Source organism: Nematostella vectensis, chromosome 6 (assembly GCF_932526225.1).
Source record: "Nematostella vectensis chromosome 6, jaNemVect1.1, whole genome shotgun sequence".
NCBI lineage: Eukaryota > Metazoa > Cnidaria > Anthozoa > Actiniaria > Edwardsiidae > Nematostella > Nematostella vectensis.
In genome coordinates, this window is record NC_064039.1 from 2,049,822 (window position 1) to 2,071,394 (window position 21,573).

The 21,573-nt window shown below is 41.0% G+C and overlaps 2 protein-coding genes across 5 annotated transcripts in view; one reads left to right on the top strand and one right to left on the bottom strand.

The window, feature by feature from the left end:
• LOC5505400 (structural maintenance of chromosomes protein 3) overlaps nt 1–9,861 on the top strand; it is a 41,827-nt gene extending 31,966 nt beyond the window's left edge. The window contains exons 25-36 of the mRNA XM_032373818.2: nt 2,505–2,576; nt 2,643–2,717; nt 3,263–3,371; nt 3,441–3,511; nt 3,820–3,909; nt 5,058–5,144; nt 5,849–5,992; nt 6,059–6,127; nt 7,195–7,284; nt 7,630–7,716; nt 8,318–8,495; nt 8,849–9,861. Coding sequence (XP_032229709.1) covers nt 2,505–2,576; nt 2,643–2,717; nt 3,263–3,371; nt 3,441–3,511; nt 3,820–3,909; nt 5,058–5,144; nt 5,849–5,992; nt 6,059–6,127; nt 7,195–7,284; nt 7,630–7,716; nt 8,318–8,495; nt 8,849–9,027 — 1,251 coding nt within the window. The 3' untranslated portion in view covers nt 9,028–9,861. The remainder of the gene's footprint in view (nt 1–2,504; nt 2,577–2,642; nt 2,718–3,262; nt 3,372–3,440; nt 3,512–3,819; nt 3,910–5,057; nt 5,145–5,848; nt 5,993–6,058; nt 6,128–7,194; nt 7,285–7,629; nt 7,717–8,317; nt 8,496–8,848) is intronic.
• LOC5505393 (phospholipid phosphatase 5) lies at nt 9,634–21,272 on the bottom strand. Of its 4 annotated transcripts, none has more exons than XM_001626168.3 (8): nt 21,162–21,272; nt 19,209–19,317; nt 19,006–19,093; nt 18,842–18,905; nt 18,304–18,428; nt 17,806–17,976; nt 17,386–17,409; nt 9,634–12,359 (listed from the first exon to the last, which is right to left on the bottom strand). In XM_001626168.3, the coding sequence occupies exons 1-8, from the start codon at nt 21,245–21,247 to the stop codon at nt 12,190–12,192; spliced, it is 837 nt and encodes a 278-aa protein (XP_001626218.2). In that variant the 5' UTR covers nt 21,248–21,272; the 3' UTR covers nt 9,634–12,189. The 4 variants fall into 4 exon arrangements, with proteins under 4 accessions (XP_001626218.2, XP_032229725.1, XP_032229722.1 ...); XM_032373834.2 differs by having other exon boundaries at nt 21,191–21,263; XM_032373832.1 differs by lacking the exon at nt 9,634–12,359 and adding an exon at nt 16,589–16,804.
• Between the last annotated feature and the right edge of the window lie 301 nt (nt 21,273–21,573).

A 21,573-nucleotide genomic window follows, 5' to 3' on the forward strand; every position in this document is an offset into this window, starting at 1 on the left:
TGTACACTAGAGTATCTGAGTGCCATTACAGTATCTTGTCGTACCACCAAAGTATCTGAGTGCCATTACAGTATCTTGTCGTACCACCAAAGTATCTGAGTGCCATTACAGTATCTTGTCGTACCACTAGAGTATCTGAGTGCCATTACAGTATCTTGTTGTACACTAGAGTATCTGAGTGCCATTACAGTATCTTGTCGTACCACTAGAGTATCCGAGTGCCATTACAGTATCTTGTCGTACCACCAAAGTATCTGAGTGCCATTACAGTATCTTGTCGTACCACCAAAGTATCTGAGTGCCATTACAATATCTTGTCGTACCACCAAAGTATCTGAGTGCCATTACAGTATCTTGTTGTACACCAAAGTATCCGAGTGCCATTACAGTATCTTGTCGTACCACCAAAGTATCTGAGTGCCATTACAGTATCTTGTCGTACCACCAAAGTATCTGAGTGCCATTACAATATCTTGTCGTACCACCAAAGTATCTGAGTGCCATTACAGTATCTTGTTGTACACCAAAGTATCTGAGTGCCATTACAGTATCTTGTCGTACCACCAAAGTATCTGAGTGCCATTACAGTATCTTGTCGTACCACCAAAGTATCTGAGTGCCATTACAGTATCTTGTCGTACCACCAAAGTATCTGAGTGCCATTACAGTATCTTGTCGTACCACCAAAGTATCTGAGTGCCATTACAGTATCTTGTCGTACCACTAGAGTATCTGAGTGCCATTACAGTATCTTGTCGTACCACCAAAGTATCTGAGTGCCATTACAGTATCTTGTCGTACCAGTAGAGTATCTGAGTGCCATTACAGTATCTTGTCGTACCACCAAAGTATCTGAGTGCCATTACAGTATCTTGTTGTACACTAGAGTATCTGAGTGCCATTACAGTATCTTGTCGTACCACTAGAGTATCTGAGTGCCATTACAGAATCTTGTCGTACCACCAAAGTATCTGAGTGCCATTACAGTATCTTGTCGTACCACTAGAGTATCTGAGTGCCATTACAGTATCTTGTCGTACCGCCAAAGTATCTGAGTGCCATTACAGTATCTTGTCGTACCACCAAAGTATCTGAGTGCCATTACAGTATCTTGTCGTACCACCAAAGTATCTGAGTGCCATTACAGTATCTTGTCGTACCACTAGAGTATCTGAGTGCCATTACAGTATCTTGTCGTACCACCAAAGTATCTGAGTGCCATTACAGTATCTTGTCGTACCACTAGAGTATCTGAGTGCCATTACAGTATCTTGTCGTACCACCAAAGTATCTGAGTGCCATTACAGTATCTTGTTGTACACTAGAGTATCTGAGTGCCATTACAGTATCTTGTCGTACCACTAGAGTATCTGAGTGCCATTACAGAATCTTGTCGTACCACCAAAGTATCTGAGTGCCATTACAGTATCTTGTCGTACCACTAGAGTATCTGAGTGCCATTACAGAATCTTGTCGTACCACCAAAGTATCTGAGTGCCATTACAGTATCTTGTCGTACCACTAGAGTATCTGAGTGCCATTACAGTATCTTGTCGTACCGCCAAAGTATCTGAGTGCCATTACAGTATCTTGTCGTACCACCAAAGTATCTGAGTGCCATTACAGTATCTTGTCGTACCACCAAAGTATCTGAGTGCCATTACAGTATCTTGTCGTACCACTAGAGTATCTGAGTGCCATTACAGTATCTTGTCGTACCACCAAAGTATCTGAGTGCCATTACAGTATCTTGTCGTACCACTAGAGTATCTGAGTGCCATTACAGTATCTTGTCGTACCACCAAAGTATCTGAGTGCCATTACAGTATCTTGTTGTACACTAGAGTATCTGAGTGCCATTACAGTATCTTGTCGTACCACTAGAGTATCTGAGTGCCATTACAGAATCTTGTCGTACCACCAAAGTATCTGAGTGCCATTACAGTATCTTGTCGTACCACTAGAGTATCTGAGTGCCATTACAGTATCTTGTCGTACCGCCAAAGTATCTGGGTGCCATTACAGTATCTTGTCGTACCGCCAAAGTATCTGGGTGCCATTACAGTATCTTGTCGTACCACCAAAGTATCTGGGTGCCATTACAGTATCTTGTCGTACCACTAGAGTATCTGAGTGCCATTACAGTATCTTGTTGTACACTAGAGTATCTGAGTGCCATTACAGTATCTTGTTGTACACTAGAGTATCTGAGTGCCATTACAGTATCTTGTCGTACCGCCAAAGTATCTGGGTGCCATTACAGTATCTTGTCGTCCCACAAAAGTATCTGAGTGCCATTACAGTATCTTGTCGTACCACTAGAGTATCTGAGTGTTCAGAGATGGCACGTTAGCTATGGTATTAACCTGTTTACATGTTGTTATGGCATCTTTATGTCGGAGTTGCCATATTTTGCTGGCTGGGTACGTAATTATATATATTTTAAAAGTTAAAAAATAGTATTGATACACTGGAAACAAGTAATTTATATTTTGTATTCTTAGGTTGACCGAATAAACCGTGATATCAACGACTTGCAGGAGAGACTTCGTACCTCAGTCACAAGGAGAACAGAGGTGGGTTTTACTAATTCCATTAAGTCAGAGCACTTTGGAAGTATTTGCTAATTTGCTTTTTTGTAGCTTGAAGCAAGGAAAAGCCATCTTGAGAATCAACTGAATAATAACCTGATCCTCAGGCGAAACGAACTCAGTCAGGTATGGTCTATTACCTCAAGATAACATGTATGACTTAGGACAGTCAGGTCTGGTCTATTACCTCAAGGTAACATGTATGACTTAGGACAGTCAGGTCTGGTCTATTACTTCAAGATAACATGTATGACTTAGGACAGTCAGGTATGGTCTATTACCTCAAGATAACATGTATGACTTAAGACAGTCACGTATGGTCTATTACCTCAAGATAACATGTATGACTTAGGACAGTCAGGTCTGGTCTATTACCTCAAGGTAACATGTATGACTTAGGACAGTCAGGTATGGTCTATTACTTCAAGATAACATGTATGACTTAGGACAGTCAGGTATGGTCTATTACCTCAAGATAACATGTATGACTTAAGATAGTCACGTATGGTCTATTACCTCAAGATAACATGTATGACTTAGGACAGTTGCCTAGCGAATCATTTGCCTAATGCTTGCTAGAGGTATACTTAAGTACTCTAGGGTAAAATAGATTTTTGTGGAAAAAAGGGGTTATTTTTGTTATTTGTTATTTTTGCTATCATCTGTTATAGGCTCTGGAGGAAATCTCTATAGAAGACCAGCAGCAACAGCTGGAAACGCGCCGGGCAGACCTTAAAGCTGTTGTACATGTTGTCAAAAAAGCAAGAGAACGATTAAAAGGTGGGTTTTCCATTCCCACTCAACTGATAAAAATAAGTCGGGTTAATGTTAATTCAATCTTCTCCACAGAGCTAGAAAGCGAGGTCAGCCATGTAGCAAAGAAAAAGACAAAAGCTCAAACAAAACTTGAAGAGTGGAAGGTACTTAAATCTTTATCGTAGTGAACATTTTTGCACTTTATTTTTGGTTGTTGTTTTTATAAAGAATGTCGATCACCCACTGTTTGTTATTGTTTATCATAAAAAAAGCGGTTTATTCGCAAGAAAACTTCAAACTAACAATCTACAAATAAAGCCTGATATGTTATTGACGATATTTGATTGACAATATTTTGGTTACTTGCTTGATTTGGCGGATGGAAATGGTTGCTTTGTGTGGCTCGCCATTGAGCAGGAGCATAACGTGGCGGCTTGATTGGCCTTCTTTAATAATCTAATGCGCTTTGTAGGTTATTGAGAGGTCTCGGCTAGAAGCTATCCAAGAAGATGCAAGATCTCTTGAAAAAATTGCAAACAAGCGCAGCCTTCTTGTCAAAAAGGTAACCCTAGTAGTTAAAGTAGTATGCCGACTTGTGTGTGTGACGAACTATGAAACTAATATGAAATTCAATCCATCTTACATCAATCTTACATTAACTGTATCAAAAAACAGCTTAACACATAAAAATTGTTTTACATAGCCATATAAAAAATGTTTAAACCAATATAATTCGTTTTACTGTTCAGTAAATTCAATAAACTCCGGGATGTAGAGCTAGCGCCATTTTATTAAAAAAAATGAAAACAGCAACCATTTTGTCTTTATGTAGAATTAAATTTGTAGCTCTTTTTGGAGATGTGTTGGCTGTAATTTTTTTCAAATTCCCTATTTTCCCTTCCCTCAGACCTTAAAACGAATCCATTCTAATTAAAACAGCAAGTAGTCATTGTATGAATAGATTTTCAAAAATGATAAGATATTTAGATAAAAAATCGGTATCACGAGTCGATTCCAAAGTCTTTAAGTCTCCCATTACTATAACGCCCCCAGACGTCCGTAAAATATAGGCCCCACCCGGATACTCATGGATTCATTCAAGGCATTGGCTCTATTGTCAAAATACCAACCTTGATTTCTGATCATAAACAAATGCTTAAACTTATAAACATTTCTTACAAAAAAAAAAAAAAAAAAAATTCCCAAAAACAAATAAAGAGCAAGATGTTCCACATTGGAGAGTATGAGGCCATTCACTAGAAAACTCCTTTCACTCGGTGAAACCCAAACAAGGAAGTATCCCATTGAATCAACCTCAGGGTGCAAACATCCATAAGCACAGCATTAATTATGCCCAAATAAACTTCATGATGTCCTAAGGCACTCTCCAGATGTGAAAAAGCTGTAATTTTTAAGCAAATTACAAGCAAAACTGTTGTAAGCAACAGGCTGTAGCAGTGCCGTCACTACAAAGAAAAGGCACCGCAGTGCATTGTTGGAAAATTGAAGGCATACCGTCTTTGGTCAGCGTTAGCTTAACTTAACTGGTAGTGTTGGGCTTGAAATAGGGGGGGGGGGGGGAGAGTTCTGTTTCAGTCTGTTTTTCTAACAATTTTGCTTAAAAGTACCCAGGAGTTAAAGGGTTAATTACATTTCCTTATTTAGATTTGGTTACTGATGTTTATCTCATTACTGTGCTTGTGTTTGCAGAAAGATGAATGTATGAAGAAGATACGCGAGCTAGGCTCCCTACCATCAGATGCTTTTGACAAATTCCAGAAGACTGCCTTGAAAACGGTATAACTCCATCCCAAGCTAGTTTGCATGCCCCCCCCCCCCCCCCCAGATGATCCTGTAGAAAGTGAGATAGTTGATTCATGGAGGATATTAAAACATGTTCAAAATATGTGACATGAAGGATTTCACTGTTTGATGGCATTAATGGAATAATCATGGAAATCTGGCATATGAATTGTTTCGTCATTGTTGCAAAATCCCATACCTAAATTTCACGTTTGTCTAGTTTAGGAAACCAGCAGTTTTTTTTTCTCTGCAAGGACTAGTGAGTTGCGAGCGCTCATGTACGCGAAGATAATTTCTCTAGAACAGGGTCCAGCCCCCAGGACTTGCTAGCAAGTCTAGGGCCCTGCTATTCAGAGCTACAATCTGTTACAAAACTAATGGGACACTTTCCCTCCCCCTCCTCAATGTTGGTGGGCAAATGATCTCCTTGTACCTGCTTGTGTTTTGAGCTGAAAAATCGCCTCTAACCAATATATATCGGGGGAAAGGGGTGGAGGTTGTTCGTATGCGAAATGTCCCACTTACTTTTGTTGTGGATTGTAGCGTTAACTCAATCTGAGTTTAATTAAATGTAATGAAATGGCAGACAAGTTTTAGTTTCAAATGCGAACCTCAGCCACTTAGAGTATGTGTCATCCAACTTTGAGGGGAAGGAAGGATCGTTACTGAAGGTTACCTATGCCATGTTCTTTTGTCAGCTCTGGAAGAAGCTCCATCATTGTAACGAGGAATTAAAGAAGTACAGCCACGTGAACAAGAAAGCGCTTGATCAGTTTATCAACTTCTCCGAGCAGAAGGAGAAGCTTATGAAGCGCAAGGACGAGCTGGACAAGGGCTACGAGGCAAGCCACCATTGTTGCTAAGGATGGTGCTAGGGGTTCTAACAAGTCTTTATTGTTTTGTGTCAGGCGATCGTGGACCTAATGGATGTGCTTGAAATGCGTAAACACGAAGCAATCCTCTTTACCTTCAAGCAGGTCAGTTACTCAACTTATCATTACATTTCTTCTATTCACCTGGGGTCAAGAAAAAGTTGTGTTCACATGCTTGGGGTGAGGTTGCGAATGTGGGGTGTGGTGGCTAAGCACCTACGATAGAATGTAATAAACAAGATGGCGGATAGAAGACACGTTGGGGCGGTAAATGCGATTTTCCATTCACTGGCATCTTAATCAGCGGTATTCCAGCTATGTGGTCTGATGTTGTGCTATTTGATACCTGAAAGACGCTTTCCGCTTTGATTTTGGCGTTGTTGTTTTTATCCTTTCGCTTGCAAAAACCTCGCAATTTAATGGAAGAACTTGGCTCTTGGTCGTTTTCAATAGAAGATTCTTCGTTCATCTTATCTTTATCATGGCCACTACTCAACTTTTCTAGCTGGTTCCGCCTAAAAAGTTATCCAGGTCCATACTTTCTGGCAGCCACGTGTTGAAATACTTTGTGCGCTTTTGGCAGGCTTGTGATTCCTGGACGAAGGTTATCCCGGGTTACCCCCTTCAAAGCATTCACATGTTGAAAACTCTCGAAAACCCACCCAACCGAGGCGGGTTACCCAGCCCGGCGCCCCTGGTAACATGCCTTGGTGGGGTCCCCCACCTGACATGTGAACGCAAAACCGTAAAAAGGGGGATTATATGGAGAGGCGGGTTACTCCACTCGCCTGGGGGACCCCAGTCACCCGGGGTTCCCAACCTCCCTGTGAACAGGCCATTACTACTGGTTGGCTGTGCTACACTGTCCTACACTCCTAGAGCTACAAACGTTGACAGAATTACCGGGCCTACCCTTATTAGTATCAGGGTGGCATTATTTGCACAAGGTTTAAGACGAATTTGTTCAGATGTTTTTTGAGCGTGTTTACTGCCAGCAGCATAATGTACCTCATCAATGTTCCCACTAGGCTCATTGCTGGCCATTTAATATGGTCCAGCATTTGCAACAGTAGATGCCTTACTTGGCTGGTATTCACTTGGAACAATCTATCAGTTGATGTTGGCAATGTTAGTACAAAGCTTGAGTAAATAAACGTGCGCTGTTTTCTCAGGTGTCTAAGTACTTCAGCGATGTATTTGAGAAGCTTGTACACAACGGCAAAGGGACCCTCGTCATGAAGACAGATCCGATTGAGCACCAGGTACCTGCTCCTATTCCCACTTGGGGTAGTGACACGCTTTTATCCATTGAACCGGTTACAGGGGCATAGCTTGGGATGTCTTGAAGGGTATTTTGTCATGAAGACAGATCCGGTTGAGTATTACTCCCAAAAGGCACTTTTATCCATGGAAAAAGGCACTGGTTTAAATAAAGTCCTGGAACGGGTCCCTAGGAAACAGGTTAGCACTTATGATGAATGCCCTTTTTATCCAATCGAACGTCAAGATAACAGGCCCCTGTATGTTGTTGTCGAGTACCTTTGTACTCCCAACGATGGATTTATTTAGTTTCTTGTAACTCGCTTGATGGTGTATGTTGATTCCAGGACGATCCCGATAGCCAGTCTAGCAGCCAAGCATCTTCTCAAGGCTCTGTTCCTCTCGTTGACACCTTTACAGGCGTTGCCATCAAGGTTTATGAGATACCCTTATGTGCAATACACCAAGACAACACAACAATCTTAACATATTGCTCCTTAAAACTCCATACACCCACACAACACATCGCTCTTACCATACGATACACCCACACAACACATCGCTCCTAAACATACCATACACCAAGACAACACAACGCTCTTTACATACGATACACCCACACAACATATTGCTCCTTAAAACTCCATACACCCAGACAACACATCGCTTCTTTACATACCATTTACCCACACAACACATCGCTCTTAACATACCATTTACCCACACAACACATCGCTCTTAACATACCATTTAACCACACAACGCATTGCTCCTTAACATGCCATTTACCCACACAACACATCGCTCCTTTACATACGATACACCCAGACAACACATCGCTCTTAACATACCATTTATCCACACAACACATCGCTCCTTAACATAGCGTACTCCCAGACAAATAGTCGCTCCTTAAGCAAGTCGGGTGTTTACAGAGCGTGAATTTTCTTATTTCTCACCAATATGCCATAGATGCTCCCCAAATGCCCAATTTGCAAGATTACGACAGACTAAATAATGTACTTTATCTTACAGGTTTCTTTTACTGGAAAGGCAGCAGAAACCCGAGAAATGAACCAACTCTCTGGCGGACAGAAGTCTCTAGTTGCTCTTGCATTAATATTCGCGATACAGAAGTGCGATCCTGCACCTTTCTATCTGTTCGACGAGATCGACCAAGCTCTCGACCCGCAGTTCAGAAAGGCCGTGGCAGGTAGGTGCAGAAAATACTTAAACAGCCTCTGTGAGCCGTCATTTTGTCATCCTAGCAAAGTACCAAGTGTGAAGAAGTATCTATTTCATCGACTAATTCAGAAATGCCAATGCGATATTTTTAATTGAATTTGGTAAATAAAGTATAAAACTTTGTTTTTAGATGGTTATTTCGAGATTTTAACATATAAGGTGCCTTCCAATATTACATGAAAACAATAACAAAGGTATCGCTGACAAGGGCACTTTAAAGTCACAAAAGTCTGTTAAAAATGTAACAGTTTGGGAGGGTCCAAATGTATGATTTCCCGATAACGATATAAACTTTTGAGACCTTACATTTTGTATCTGTAGAAATGATTCGGAACTTGGCAGTCAAGGCACAGTTCATTACAACAACATTCAGACCCGAGCTGCTCGAGTCAGCAGACAAGTTCTACGGGGTAAAATTCAGGAATAAAGTCAGTCACATTGATGCTATCACGCTAGAACAGGCTAAAGACTTTATCGAAGATGATGATCATGGTAAATGACCAACAATGCCACAAGCTAAATAGTGAATACCGTCACAGTGTCTGTCTCAAACTAGGTGGCCAGGATAGATAGTGGATAACATCACAACGTATTATCGTTCTCAAGCAAGTGCTCAATATACGGCACAACAAAAAAGTATCACTATAGCCTTTAGTGTGCCTAGTATGACCACGCCATAGCCTGCATGCATGACATTTTCTCTTTAAAATGAAATATTAGCGTTTCTGACAAATTCATTGACAACTAAACGTCCTGGTATCTTTTGTTGCGTTAAATCTTGATTATCGGAGCTAATTCAGTGCATAATCGCGCTATAGTTTTTAGTCGGGATTCCTGTGGAGGAATCCTCGAGTTGAGAATTCGCGTTTGTTATTTTTATTTTGCTTGGAGTGACCTAGGGCCTTGGATTGACCTACTGTTACCTAGGGCCTTGGAGTGACCTACTGTTACCTAGGACCTTGGAGTGACCTACTGTTACAGTGAAAACCTGCGTATAAGATGTCAGGTCAAGTTCTTATACGCAGGCTTTTACTGTAGCTTATCTAACTGTTGCACAGATATATTTAAACAGCTCCAGGATTATCGTTTAAGGTGCACAAATGTAATTTTGTTCTGAAATAATCTCTTTAATGTTGCTTAAACAATTCGAATAATATACATGGTTTCAAGCATGTTTTCCGACTCTTGTATGTTGAAGTTTCTTACTTTATATTGTTACATTTTGAAGTTTACATCCCCTTGTAATATTTCCTGTAAGATCTTAGTTTTATACATAAATTATTTAAAACTTTTAAGTCATATTTGATGTATTGCAATACAAACTTTCTCGAATATTGATATTGTCATTCATTTTGAACACCTACACAAAGCAGGATGCGCATTGCGCAGTGTGTAACAGAATGTGTTAACATTACTGCTTACAGCGCGGACAGTAAAACTGTGAACACCGGAAAAGTGTGGATTTTTTTTATCCGACTAATCATTCAACTGTCGACTTGTGGTTTGAATTATGTAGCGGTATAAGTGTTTCATCACGGCAGGGTGTGACTTGTGGTCTGGAGTGTGTTACGTGGTAACGCAATGTGTTTCATCACGGCAGGGTGTGACTTGTGGTCTGGAGTGTGTTACGTGGTAACGCAATGTGTTATAAGTGTTTCATCACGGCAGGGTGTGACTTGTGGTCTGGAGTGCTGTAGCGCTAACACAATGTGTTATAAGTGTTTCATTACGGCAGGGTGCGACTCGTGGTCTGGAGTGTTGTAGCGGTAACACTATGTGTTTCACCACGGCAGGATGCGACTCGTGGTCTGCAGTGCTGTAGCGGTAACGCAATGTGTTATTGTTTCATCACGGCAGGGTCTGACTTGTGGTCTGGAGTGTGTTACGTGGTAACGCAATGTGTTATATAAGTGTTTCTTCACGGCAGGGTGTGACTTGTGGTCTGGAGTGTGTTACGTGGTAACGCAATGTGTTAAAAGTGTTTCTTCACGGCAGGGTGTGACTTGTGGTCTGGAGTGTGTAGCGGTAACACAATGTGTTACAAGTATTTCATTACGGCAGGGTGTGGCTTGTGGTCTGAAGTGTGTAACGTGGTAACACAATGTGTTACAAGTGTTTCATCACGGCAGGGTGTGACTTGTGGTCTGCAGTGCTGTAGCGCTAACACAATGTGTTATAAGTGTTTCATTACGGCAGGGTGCGACTCGTGGTCTGGAGTGTTGTAGCGGTAACACAATGTGTTTCACCACGGCAGGATGCGACTCGTGGTCTGCAGTGCTGTAGCGGTAACGCAATGTGTTATTGTTTCATCACGGCAGGGTCCGACTTGTGGTCTGGAGTGTGTTACGTGGTAACGCAATGTGTTATATAAGTGTTTCTTCACGGCAGGGTGTGACTTGTGGTCTGGAGTGTGTTACGTGGTAACGCAATGTGTTACAAGTGTTTCTTCACGGCAGGGTGTGACTTGTGGTCTGGAGTGTGTAGCGGTAACACAATGTGTTACAAGTATTTCATTACGGCAGGGTGTGGCTTGTGGTCTGAAGTGTGTAACGTGGTAACACAATGTGTTATAAGTGTTTCATCACGGCAGGGTGTGACTTGTGGTCTGCAGTGTGTAGCGGTAACACAATGTGTTATAAGTGTTTCACCACGGCAGGATACGACTTGTTGTCTGGAGTGTGTAGCGGTAACACAATGTGTTATAAGTGTTTCACCACGGCAGGATGCGACTTGTGGTCTGGAGTGTGTAGCGGTAACACAATGTGTTATAAGTGGTTCATCACGGCAGGGTGCGACTTATGGTCTGCAGTGCTGTAGCGCTAACACAATGTGTTATAAGTGTTTCATTACGGCAGGGTGCGACTCGTGGTCTGGAGTGTTGTAGCGGTAACACAATGTGGTTCATCACGGCAGGATGCGACTTGTGGTCTGAAGTGTGTAACGTGGTAACACAATGTGTAACAAGTGTTTCATCACGGCAGGATGCGACTTGTGGTCTGGAGTGTGTAGCTGTAACACAATGTGTTATAAGTGTTTCATCACGGCAGGGTGCGACTTGTGGTCTGGAGTGTGTAGCGGTAACACAATGTGTTATAAGTGTTTCACCACGGCAGGATGCGACTTGTGGTCTTGAGTGTGTAGGGGTAACACAATGTGTTATAAGTGGTTCATCACGGCAGGGTGCGACTTTGTGGTCTGCAGTGCTGTAGCGCTAACACAATGTGTTAAAAGTGTTTCATCACGGCAGGGTGCGACTTGTGGTCTGCAGTGCTGTAGCGCTAACACAATGTGTTATGGCAGGGTGCGACTTGTGGTCTGGAGTGTGTAGCGGTAACACAATGTGTTATAAGTGTTTAATCACGGCAGGGTGCGACTTGTGGTCTGGAGTGTGTAGCGGTAACACACTGTGTTACAAGTGTTTCATTACGGCAGGGTGCGACTTGTGGTCTGGAGTGTGTAACGTGGTAACACAATGTGTTACAAGTGTTTCATCACGGCAGGATGCGACTTGTGGTCTGGACTGTGTAGCGCTAACACAATGTGTTATGGCAGGGTGCGACTTGTGGTCTGGAGTGTGTAGCGGTAACACAATGTGTTATAAGTGTTTCATCACGCCAGGGTGCGACTTGTGGTCTGCAGTGCTGTAGCGCTAACACAATGTGTTATAAGTGTTTCATTACGGCAGGGTGCGACTTGTGGTCTGGAGTGTGTAGCGGTAACACATGCTCGTCCGCATGCCTCACTTGGTGGAGGGAGCAGTATGGTAGGTCACAATGAATTCGATTTACTGCGGGATAATACTGCCGATAGCACATCACTGCAATGGACATCCCTGTAAAATTGTAAATTAGAATAAAGGTTATATTAGGATATCTTAAACAGTTGAATATGATAGGCACCAAACAAATTTTCTAAAGTTATCATCTTGTGTACGTGTGTTAGTTGTCACCATGACCCAAGTTTACCCATAACATGCAAGATATTTAACTGCTTATGTAATAAGATTGTAATTAGAATGGTGGCTTAGTGATTACTTATACACTTCGAGAAGCTTGGTAGATATGTTCCTCGAGTCAGATGGATTTAAGTGGTTGTAAAACAATCGTCTTAAAAATAATTTCATTAAAAAATATAACCTCATATCATACAGTACTGCCAAATTTCTATATTTTTTGTCTAATCCCCCAGTAGTCATGTTACCTACTAATTTAAAGAAAAAAGACATTCAACATATATTATGGATTATTTAACTCTTTTTTTTTCCGATACGTTTACTAATTTTCTTTATTTCAGCCTTATTGTTACTGTATAATAGGCGTTCATTCCCATAAGGCCAAAGAGCCAGAGAGCTAGGCCAAGTTTGGTTTGTAACGGAAATATACTACGTAGCATGTTTCACTGTCTCGGAGGCCCGCTACTAAGCACTTATGCCTTACTGATGGGACTTTGTGCCGAATGTCAACGGGAAAGAGTTGTTTATCCATTTCTGCGGCATATAACGCTCAAGCAAAAGTGTAATCTCAAAGACACTACGCACTTTATTTACTTCATCAGAAGTCTATAAAAGGGCGAAAGATTCATTGATTTAAATATCTTTGATGTCCATAGCTTACTGAAACTTTTCAGTACACGCATTCTCTCCTCTTGCCACCCTCTTAGTTATAAGAAGGGTTTGTGTCTAGGGAGATGGCCTACGTCCGTTGAGAACAAATTCCTCACTTGCCACCTTCTAAGCCGAAATCCGCAACTTATTCTAGATACGGTTACGGGATTTCACAACATACATAACGGCGAGTGTTGAATTCACGGACAGGCAAAATGCGTTTTGAGGCAAACATGGCATCTAATAAACGAATCTAAACATTTTGTCATGAGGTTCCACCCGGCTAAACAGAATCTTCTAAAGATTCTTATAAAAAACTGGCAACTTATCACGGATCTCAGCCTCATACGGCTAGAATCTTTAATGAACCTATAGTCTCTTATAGAAAGGAGAAACCGCTTATAGACTTTTAAGTCAGAGCGACAATCTCCCATAAAGGACTAGGTATCAAAGCAGATTTATTTACAATTGTGGCGGGTGTGGCTGTTGGCAATATTACACAACTGACTTGCTTAGACTACGGTCTTAAACTCCACGGCCCCCGTAACGCGAAAGCCTTTCGAGGATTCACCCACAATTGATCTAGGTAGCCGGACTTTTTTGTTCCAGTCCACATACCAATATAAATTTGCAGACAAGTCGAGGGAATGCAAAAATCTTCCTGATACAAATATCTGTCTATTTTTGCTTCCTATGGTTTAACAATAGCGCTACCACGCGACCGTGTCACCGACAATAGGCCTTTTGTTTTCGAAACATAGCCTACCTTAAAATGACGCGGATCGAAATAGTGTAAAACGCTAGATAGCCAATCACCGACTAGTCACTTCAATGAATGATTCGTCCGACCTCTGATATATAAACGGGCCCGTGGCTTCATGTCACAATCCGCTAATCGAGCATACTTTACGAAGTCCTCATTAGCAACCTAGCGAAAAACAACTGACGAAGGTCTCTTCATTAAGAGTCCGAAACCGGTCTTGTAAACGCTATAACCGCCCACCGATTTTTCATCAAACGATGACATCGGAAGGCACCTTAGACGAGATGAGCGAGCCCTCTCTCAGAAAAAGCCAGATTTAGCCAAAGTGCACTTTGAATTCTACGAGTTACAGTGGCGATTCTCGGCAGCCTCAAATCTTCCTGTTTGATTTTAAAAAATCTATTAAAACAGGAGTGAGCTGTACTGCAGATATGTCCTAAATAACTCTAAGAAACTTAAGATGCACAAAGAAAGCGCTTATGTCAGGTCGAGCAACGCTCCTATAGACGTGAAACATTAAAGAACGACAAATTCCACCACAAAGACATATAATATGTCACCTAAGGCTTTTGTCACCACATAAACCACGTCTAGCGTATATCGTCCTCCGTAGATCCATTTCTGCGGCATATAACGCTCAAGCAAAAGTGTAATCTCAAAGACACTACGCACTTTATTTACTTCATCAGAAGTCTATAAAAGGGCGAAAGATTCATTGATTTAAATATCTTTGATGTCCATAGCTTACTGAAACTTTTCAGTACACGCATTCTCTCCTCTTGCCACCCTCTTAGTTATAAGAAGGGTTTGTGTCTAGGGAGATGGCCTACGTCCGTTGAGAACAAATTCCTCACTTGCCACCTTCTAAGCCGAAATCCGCAACTTATTCTAGATACGGTTACGGGATTTCACAACATACATAACGGCGAGTGTTGAATTCACGGACAGGCAAAATGCGTTTTGAGGCAAACATGGCATCTAATAAACGAATCTAAACATTTTGTCATGAGGTTCCACCCGGCTAAACAGAATCTTCTAAAGATTCTTATAAAAAACTGGCAACTTATCACGGATCTCAGCCTCATACGGCTAGAATCTTTAATGAACCTATAGTCTCTTATAGAAAGGAGAAACCGCTTATAGACTTTTAAGTCAGAGCGACAATCTCCCATAAAGGACTAGGTATCAAAGCAGATTTATTTACAATTGTGGCGGGTGTGGCTGTTGGCAATATTACACAAATATTATTCAGCTCCTTTTTCTAGTCTCGCTTACCCGGGAGTTGAAATGATTCTGGAAACACAAACTGTATCTGCCTTTAGCGAAGTGTCATAAAAACACTGGGAAAAACAGCTATGTAAGCTAAGCAGGTGCACCTGTGCTGATGATGCTACTGAATTATTAAAAAGGGTAGATCAAGAAACCGATTCTAACATAAATTTTTCGATTTTTCACGTAAATCGTATCCTATTATCTAAAATTTAAAATCATTAGAATAAAGAAAACATCTGACAATGACAGAACAATCCTTCCTTTTAAAAATATTCAAAATTAAAAAAAATTCATGTGTTTTACTGGTCGCGCTGTATAGAATACCGCAACACTCTTTTTTGATTTCCTTTCTTTGTTTAGACTTGTCAACAGCCCAATCTACGAGCCGGGCCTATACCCTAAAACGCAAGCGACATCCTTCAACAAAGCTGCAGATTGTTATGCCGAGATACCATTCAAGATCGACCTTAGAGGCGTCAGCTTCAGGGGCGTACCCAGGGGAATGGCCTAGGGGGCCCGGGCCCCCCCTTTTTAGCAGCCAAAAATACAGTAAATGTATGAGGCATTATCTAAAATACAGGAGAAAATGCCTTGAATATCCCTTTTGGGCCCCCTCCTGTAAAAAATCCTGGCTACGCCCTTGAGCTTCACCATCGCAGCCTGGGTCAAATGGAAAAGCCAGACAGTAGCAGTAACTAAAATCATCACTGATTGGGGGCCAGAGCCATATCACTTTAGATTTGGGTTTAGATGGGGTATAGTAGAATTTAAAAGAAAATACATCGACAAAACGGATTTTAATGTAGTCTCAGAGAAGACCCTGCCGATTGGCACATGTGGGACGTGGGACGTGGGACGTGGGACGAGATGGTGGGTCTAGCTAAGCTGTATCTAGACGGTCAACAGATTTGTTTAAAGTTTGGCTCTGACAAAGAATTTGCAGGACCAGTGCACAAGGCCACTGCACGGTTCCATCATTGACTTGTACGTGTTTCAATAAGTGAAGAATCAGCAGCAACTCGATGACGTTAGGGGTGAGTTGCTAAAGAATTGTGAGGTACTAGTACTAGCAGAACTTGATGACCTCAGGGGTGAGACGCATACTTGAAGGTTAATCATACTTAGCGTGAGGTCTTAAACAGGAGGTTCCGATATAAAAGGAGTAAGACCGCCCTTTTTCGTACTTTACCATTCATTGGCACGAGTGGTACAGTCTAGGAAACATTTGCCTTGAATTCCTCTAGAAAAGGCTTGTTTGTTCCAAAATGCCTTCACATGTTTCTTCTTACATACAGGGTTCTGATAACAGATCACTAATCAGATTAATATATTTTCCTTGTATGCACTTACTTTGCACGAAAAGGAGTTTAATGTCTCAGTCAGCCTGCACTAACCCAAATATATCTTCAACATTGCTTATTTCTTTCAGCCCCGATGGATGACAACATGGTGTTCATGCATCATCCAGGCCACCTCACAGGTCACGTGATGTCTTCTCAAAGTGGACTGGACCGTCGTGCCTGTATGGTGCTATGCGCGCGCACCCCAACTTGTGCCTCCTTTAACTATCAGCGCTCAGGGGGGACCTGTGCATTGAGCAATGCTACCCGAGCGGAGTACACTGGGGATTTTGTAGAGTCTGTTGATACCACAGAGTATTTTGAAAGGCTCCAATGCACGCTGACTCCATGGCACTAAAAAATACTTAAAACAGCTGGTTGCCTAGACTTTGTTTTATAGTGTTACCCCACAGTCTGTTGGTTTTACATAAGGAACAGCTGTTCCAGTTTGCATGAATATTTGAATCGTTGGGGAAGAGGGAAAGTCATGCTTGCACACAATAGGAAGAAACGCTTGTATGGTTAACACAAGCAAAACCTTGACCTTTTGGAAAGTGAAAGTTCCTCAGTTCCATACTGTTTTGTGTCCCTTTGCAATCAACAATGAGGAACATATTTGTCAAGCTTGGAGCTGTTTCTTTTTAGGGACACAAGATAATCATTTTTTTAACACTAAGCACCCATGTCAACCAAAAAAAACATGTTATAAAGTTACACTAAGCCACAAATATTAATGTCAAGTGTTGTGGAATTTCTCATTCCATTAGAAATACCAAGAAACAAACTGCAACCTTACACAACATGGACTAGACTTATGGCATCACACTAAGATACTGCAATTATTTACATTGAAGGATATTATATCTACAATTAGGCTTACCTAAAATGGAACCGACAGTAATATCTGAAAAACGACAAGATAACACTAGAAATTGTATATATATATATTTATATAGTTAGTCAGCATAAGGGGTACCCCCAATAGGGAATTAAGATTTATTTGTGATAATCATTTTGTAAATATTCTCTTTTGGCTGATTATTTTTACTAAATGTCAAAATCTCCTTTGAGTGAAGCATTAGGAGATGGGACCTTCCTTTTGTGTTGAAAGACTGGAAACACAAAAGAAATGTCCTACCCACTTACAACACCAAATTCAAATCTAGACCCAAAACCAGAAAACTTCAGGAAATGGACTAGAACCCAGGCCACAGAGGTGAGAGGCTAGTGTGCAAACCAACAGGCCATGGGTGCCTTTATTATTATATTAGTATTATAAGCACTAAGCACTAAAGGGTACCTTGCCAGTGGTGCTTGTAGTCCGAATATCTGGTAAGTGCTATGGCTGTTGCTCCAAGCAAGGGGGCGACGGCAAGACACACCCTCCAACCATAACCACGCCCATTTAGATTGAAACATTGGAGCTTGCCAGCCAGGTATAAAGACAGGAATCCCAGACTACAAAAAGACCCTGGGGATATATAAAGAACAAGTCATATAAAAATAACTACAAAATGGCCTTAGATGCTTGCTGTATGTGAGCTTTCCTGTTGATGTTTAGCAGTTTTTGAGTACTACTGACAAATGCATGCTTGGCTGCTGTTAGTTTTGGTTTGTTGGAAGGCATGTTGGCAGTTTTGCTGAGTACTACTGACAAATGCCTGCTTGGCTGATGTTAGTTTTGGTTTGTTGGAAGGCATGTTGGCAGTTTTGCTGAGTACTACTGACAAATGCCTTCTTGGCTGCTGTTAGTTTTGGTTTGTTGGAAGGCATGTTGGCAGTTTTGCTGAGTACTAACATGAGGAATGGCCACTTGGGAAACTTTTCCTCCCTTCCATCACAGCATCCGGGTCACCGTCACAATTGTTATCTCGTGTGGGGACTCCATTCGGATAACACCTCCAGAAGAAATCTGGGCGAGGTCTGAAAAAGATAAATTTTAAACTCATGTACATTTAATCCACTAATATCAATGATCATGAAAATCCTGATAATAACCCAGGATTTTTATTTTATTTATTTTCTTTTGGGGGGGAATGGATCAGTTTCAGCTGATTATATCTTTTTGAGAAGGGGTATAAAAACCCTGATTTCAACAGTCGATATGTTGCCATATCTGCCAACTCTCCTGGTTTTCACTGAAGGTTTTTAGCCTTCATCTCCCAGCAAAAAAATCGAAAATACCAAAATACATTTACTGTAATCTCTCTGGAAAATTCATTGAGAATTTCTTATACAGTTCTTGTATTTAATGCACCATCTCCCGGTTTTTTAGCTTTCAAAGTTGGCAAGTATGGGTTGCATAATCTGGTAGACCGTGTTCAAATCTCACCCACCTTCCTACCATAATTTTAACAATATTTGTTATCACTCCATCTAGCGCCAATGCCAAATATAAGCCTGTTGAAAGACAGAAATAATTAGTTTTATTAACAATTTATAGCCAGGAAAAAACAGGCTAGATATAATCTCACTTGAAAAAAAACACACTGCACCTTACCTAACAAAGCCTGTCGGGCATCTAGCTTATCTTTTCTGAGAGTAGATACAATTATTATTGTGACGGTTGGTACTATAAATACTATTGCCTAAAAAAATAAATGAGAGTATTATAAGAGCATGAAGTGATAAATTAAAGACTAAAGATGTGACAGGCCATTGGCACTTATAGGGTGAACTTATTCAGGTAAAAACAACACTTACAAAGAGTGTAGGTGTAGGTATGACATCACTGGTTGAGCGAGGGTTCTTGTAAAGCCACATTTCCTCATCATGGATAAGTCTTATAAATGGCTTCGCCTCTTCTAAAAAACTGAAAAAATAGGGCATTCAATTAAAGCTCATATTCTTGAGAATTCTCCAACTGTAGATCTCACTGTCAATTTAAATTATAAAATCCAAGTAGATAATCAAATAAACTAATCAATCAACCCATCATCTGCAAAAATGTTTATGTCCCATATCAAAATTTCCTAGGCAGATACGGGGGATGGGGGGTGCTATAACGTTTCATATATTGGTCACCCCCTTTGAGAAACAAGCACCCCCTACTCTTCATGAACACCGCGTCGTGCTAGAACTTAAATGTGCATGCCATACTTTTTGTAATAGCAAAAAACTACACATGTTTTGACTTATAATATAATAATATAGTTGAGCATCTACTATACATCTAAAATATTCTTTCTATGAAGAATATTTTTTATTTTAAGATTGGGCCTGAAATACGCAGAAACTTATTGTTGCCTTCAGCAAAAATTTTGGTACCTTTACTGTGCACCTAGGTTAGTGCAATACATATTATTTCAATCAGCACTTTCCAACCTAATAACATCTCGAGCGTCACTCAAATCGACTTAATTTGTTTTAGTACCCTAGATAATGACCTAAATGAATCATGCAGCAACATATTTTTAGGATGAAATAAAATATATGATGGCAGCATGGAAAATCCTCCAAGAACAAAACAAGCTTTCAAAGGTAAAATGTTGTGCAAGTAGTACTGTAAGTTTTCGTTTTTCCCTTCTAAGCTACATCCTCCCTCTTCATCGGATTCTCTAAGGGGTTGTCCTCACTAACACAGATTCAAAAGTATCCGGATTCGTTCGCCGAAAATGCATCACTTGATTTGCGTCCACACTATTGTTTTCGCAGCGTGTTCGCCTGGATCCAGCCGTCCACACTAACATGGTTTCAAACGTTTGAAAACGCTGTAAGGTATTGGGTGATGTCATTTTTATGATATGTGGATGCTCAAAGCAGGGCACGCCTGCCTGTGATATGACGCCATCATTTTCATTTTGAAACGGATTCGACCATACACACTACGGACCAAAGTATACAGATTCATTTAGATTCACTTTTGACTGTGTTTTCAAAAGTATCCAGATTCGCTGGATCCAGCGCGCGTGTTAGTGTGGAGGGCAGGCCTAAAAGTATTAAAAAGTATACAGACCCAAATGGATCCGTGTTAGTGTGGACGACCCCTAAAGTGCAACATGTTAAGGTGAGGGACAGTGCTGAAAAATGCAAGACTAGTTCCAGTACCGCACGGTTAAACCAGCCCTTTTGTTTTGAAATGGCGGCGTTTTACCGGCGAACTGTCACATTTTGGCGAATGCTAAGAAAACTAGATCAAACCTAATGCTATCTTTTCTTTATGACTCCCTCATTATCAAACAAATCTGTCATCTTTTGTACATGATGGTTTTAATGCTGTGCAGTAAATCAAAAAATCGACCGAAGTCAGCCTTTCGTACCTTTACTCAAACTATTCAACACTGAAATTTTGTTTGTTTTCGCCAGAACACGCGCATGCGCATACGTTATTCAGCAATGTCAAGGCGAGGCGCTTATTCTTCGAGTGCGGCGCTTATTCGAGCAAATATACCAAAGGGACAACACCAGTTCGGCTAAAGGATAACGACAGATTGTAGATAAATAAAAAACAGGAATACAGCTAATGATAACTCAATATATTCCATGAGCTATAGTAATGAAATTAAATTGCGTAAATATCGGTCGCCGGTCGTTTTGCCACGTCGCTCTGTGTGTTTTGCAGTCGGTGTCTCATCAAATCATTCAACTACGGTTAAGCAGCAAAACCCTAAACGGCCGCTCTAAAAAGAGCACAAAGATACAAATAAGTTTACTCACAGGAAAATTATAAACAAGACGAGCCTCACCGCGACTTCTATGGCTAAATGAGCGTGACTTTCGCCATTGAGCAGACAGCCTGCCATCTTTAAACTCTCGATACCACAGGGATACCGCGATGAAAACAGGAAGCCCAAATAGTCATGTTCGTGAACCAGAAGAATGAATACAATACACCAAAACCTTGCATTCGACTCTGCCTAATTTTCGTCTTTAAAAAAAGTGTCCTGAAGAAGTCTTATTAAAGACGAAAATTTGGCAGAGTCGAATTCCAGTTTTTGGTGTATTGCAATAAATGATGTAAATAAGCTTGTAACGATTCACCTTCTTCAGTCTGCCCTGAAGAAGTCTTATTAAAGACGAAAATTTGAGATCGCGACAGTTTGGGCTTTTTGATTCAAGCAATATAAGA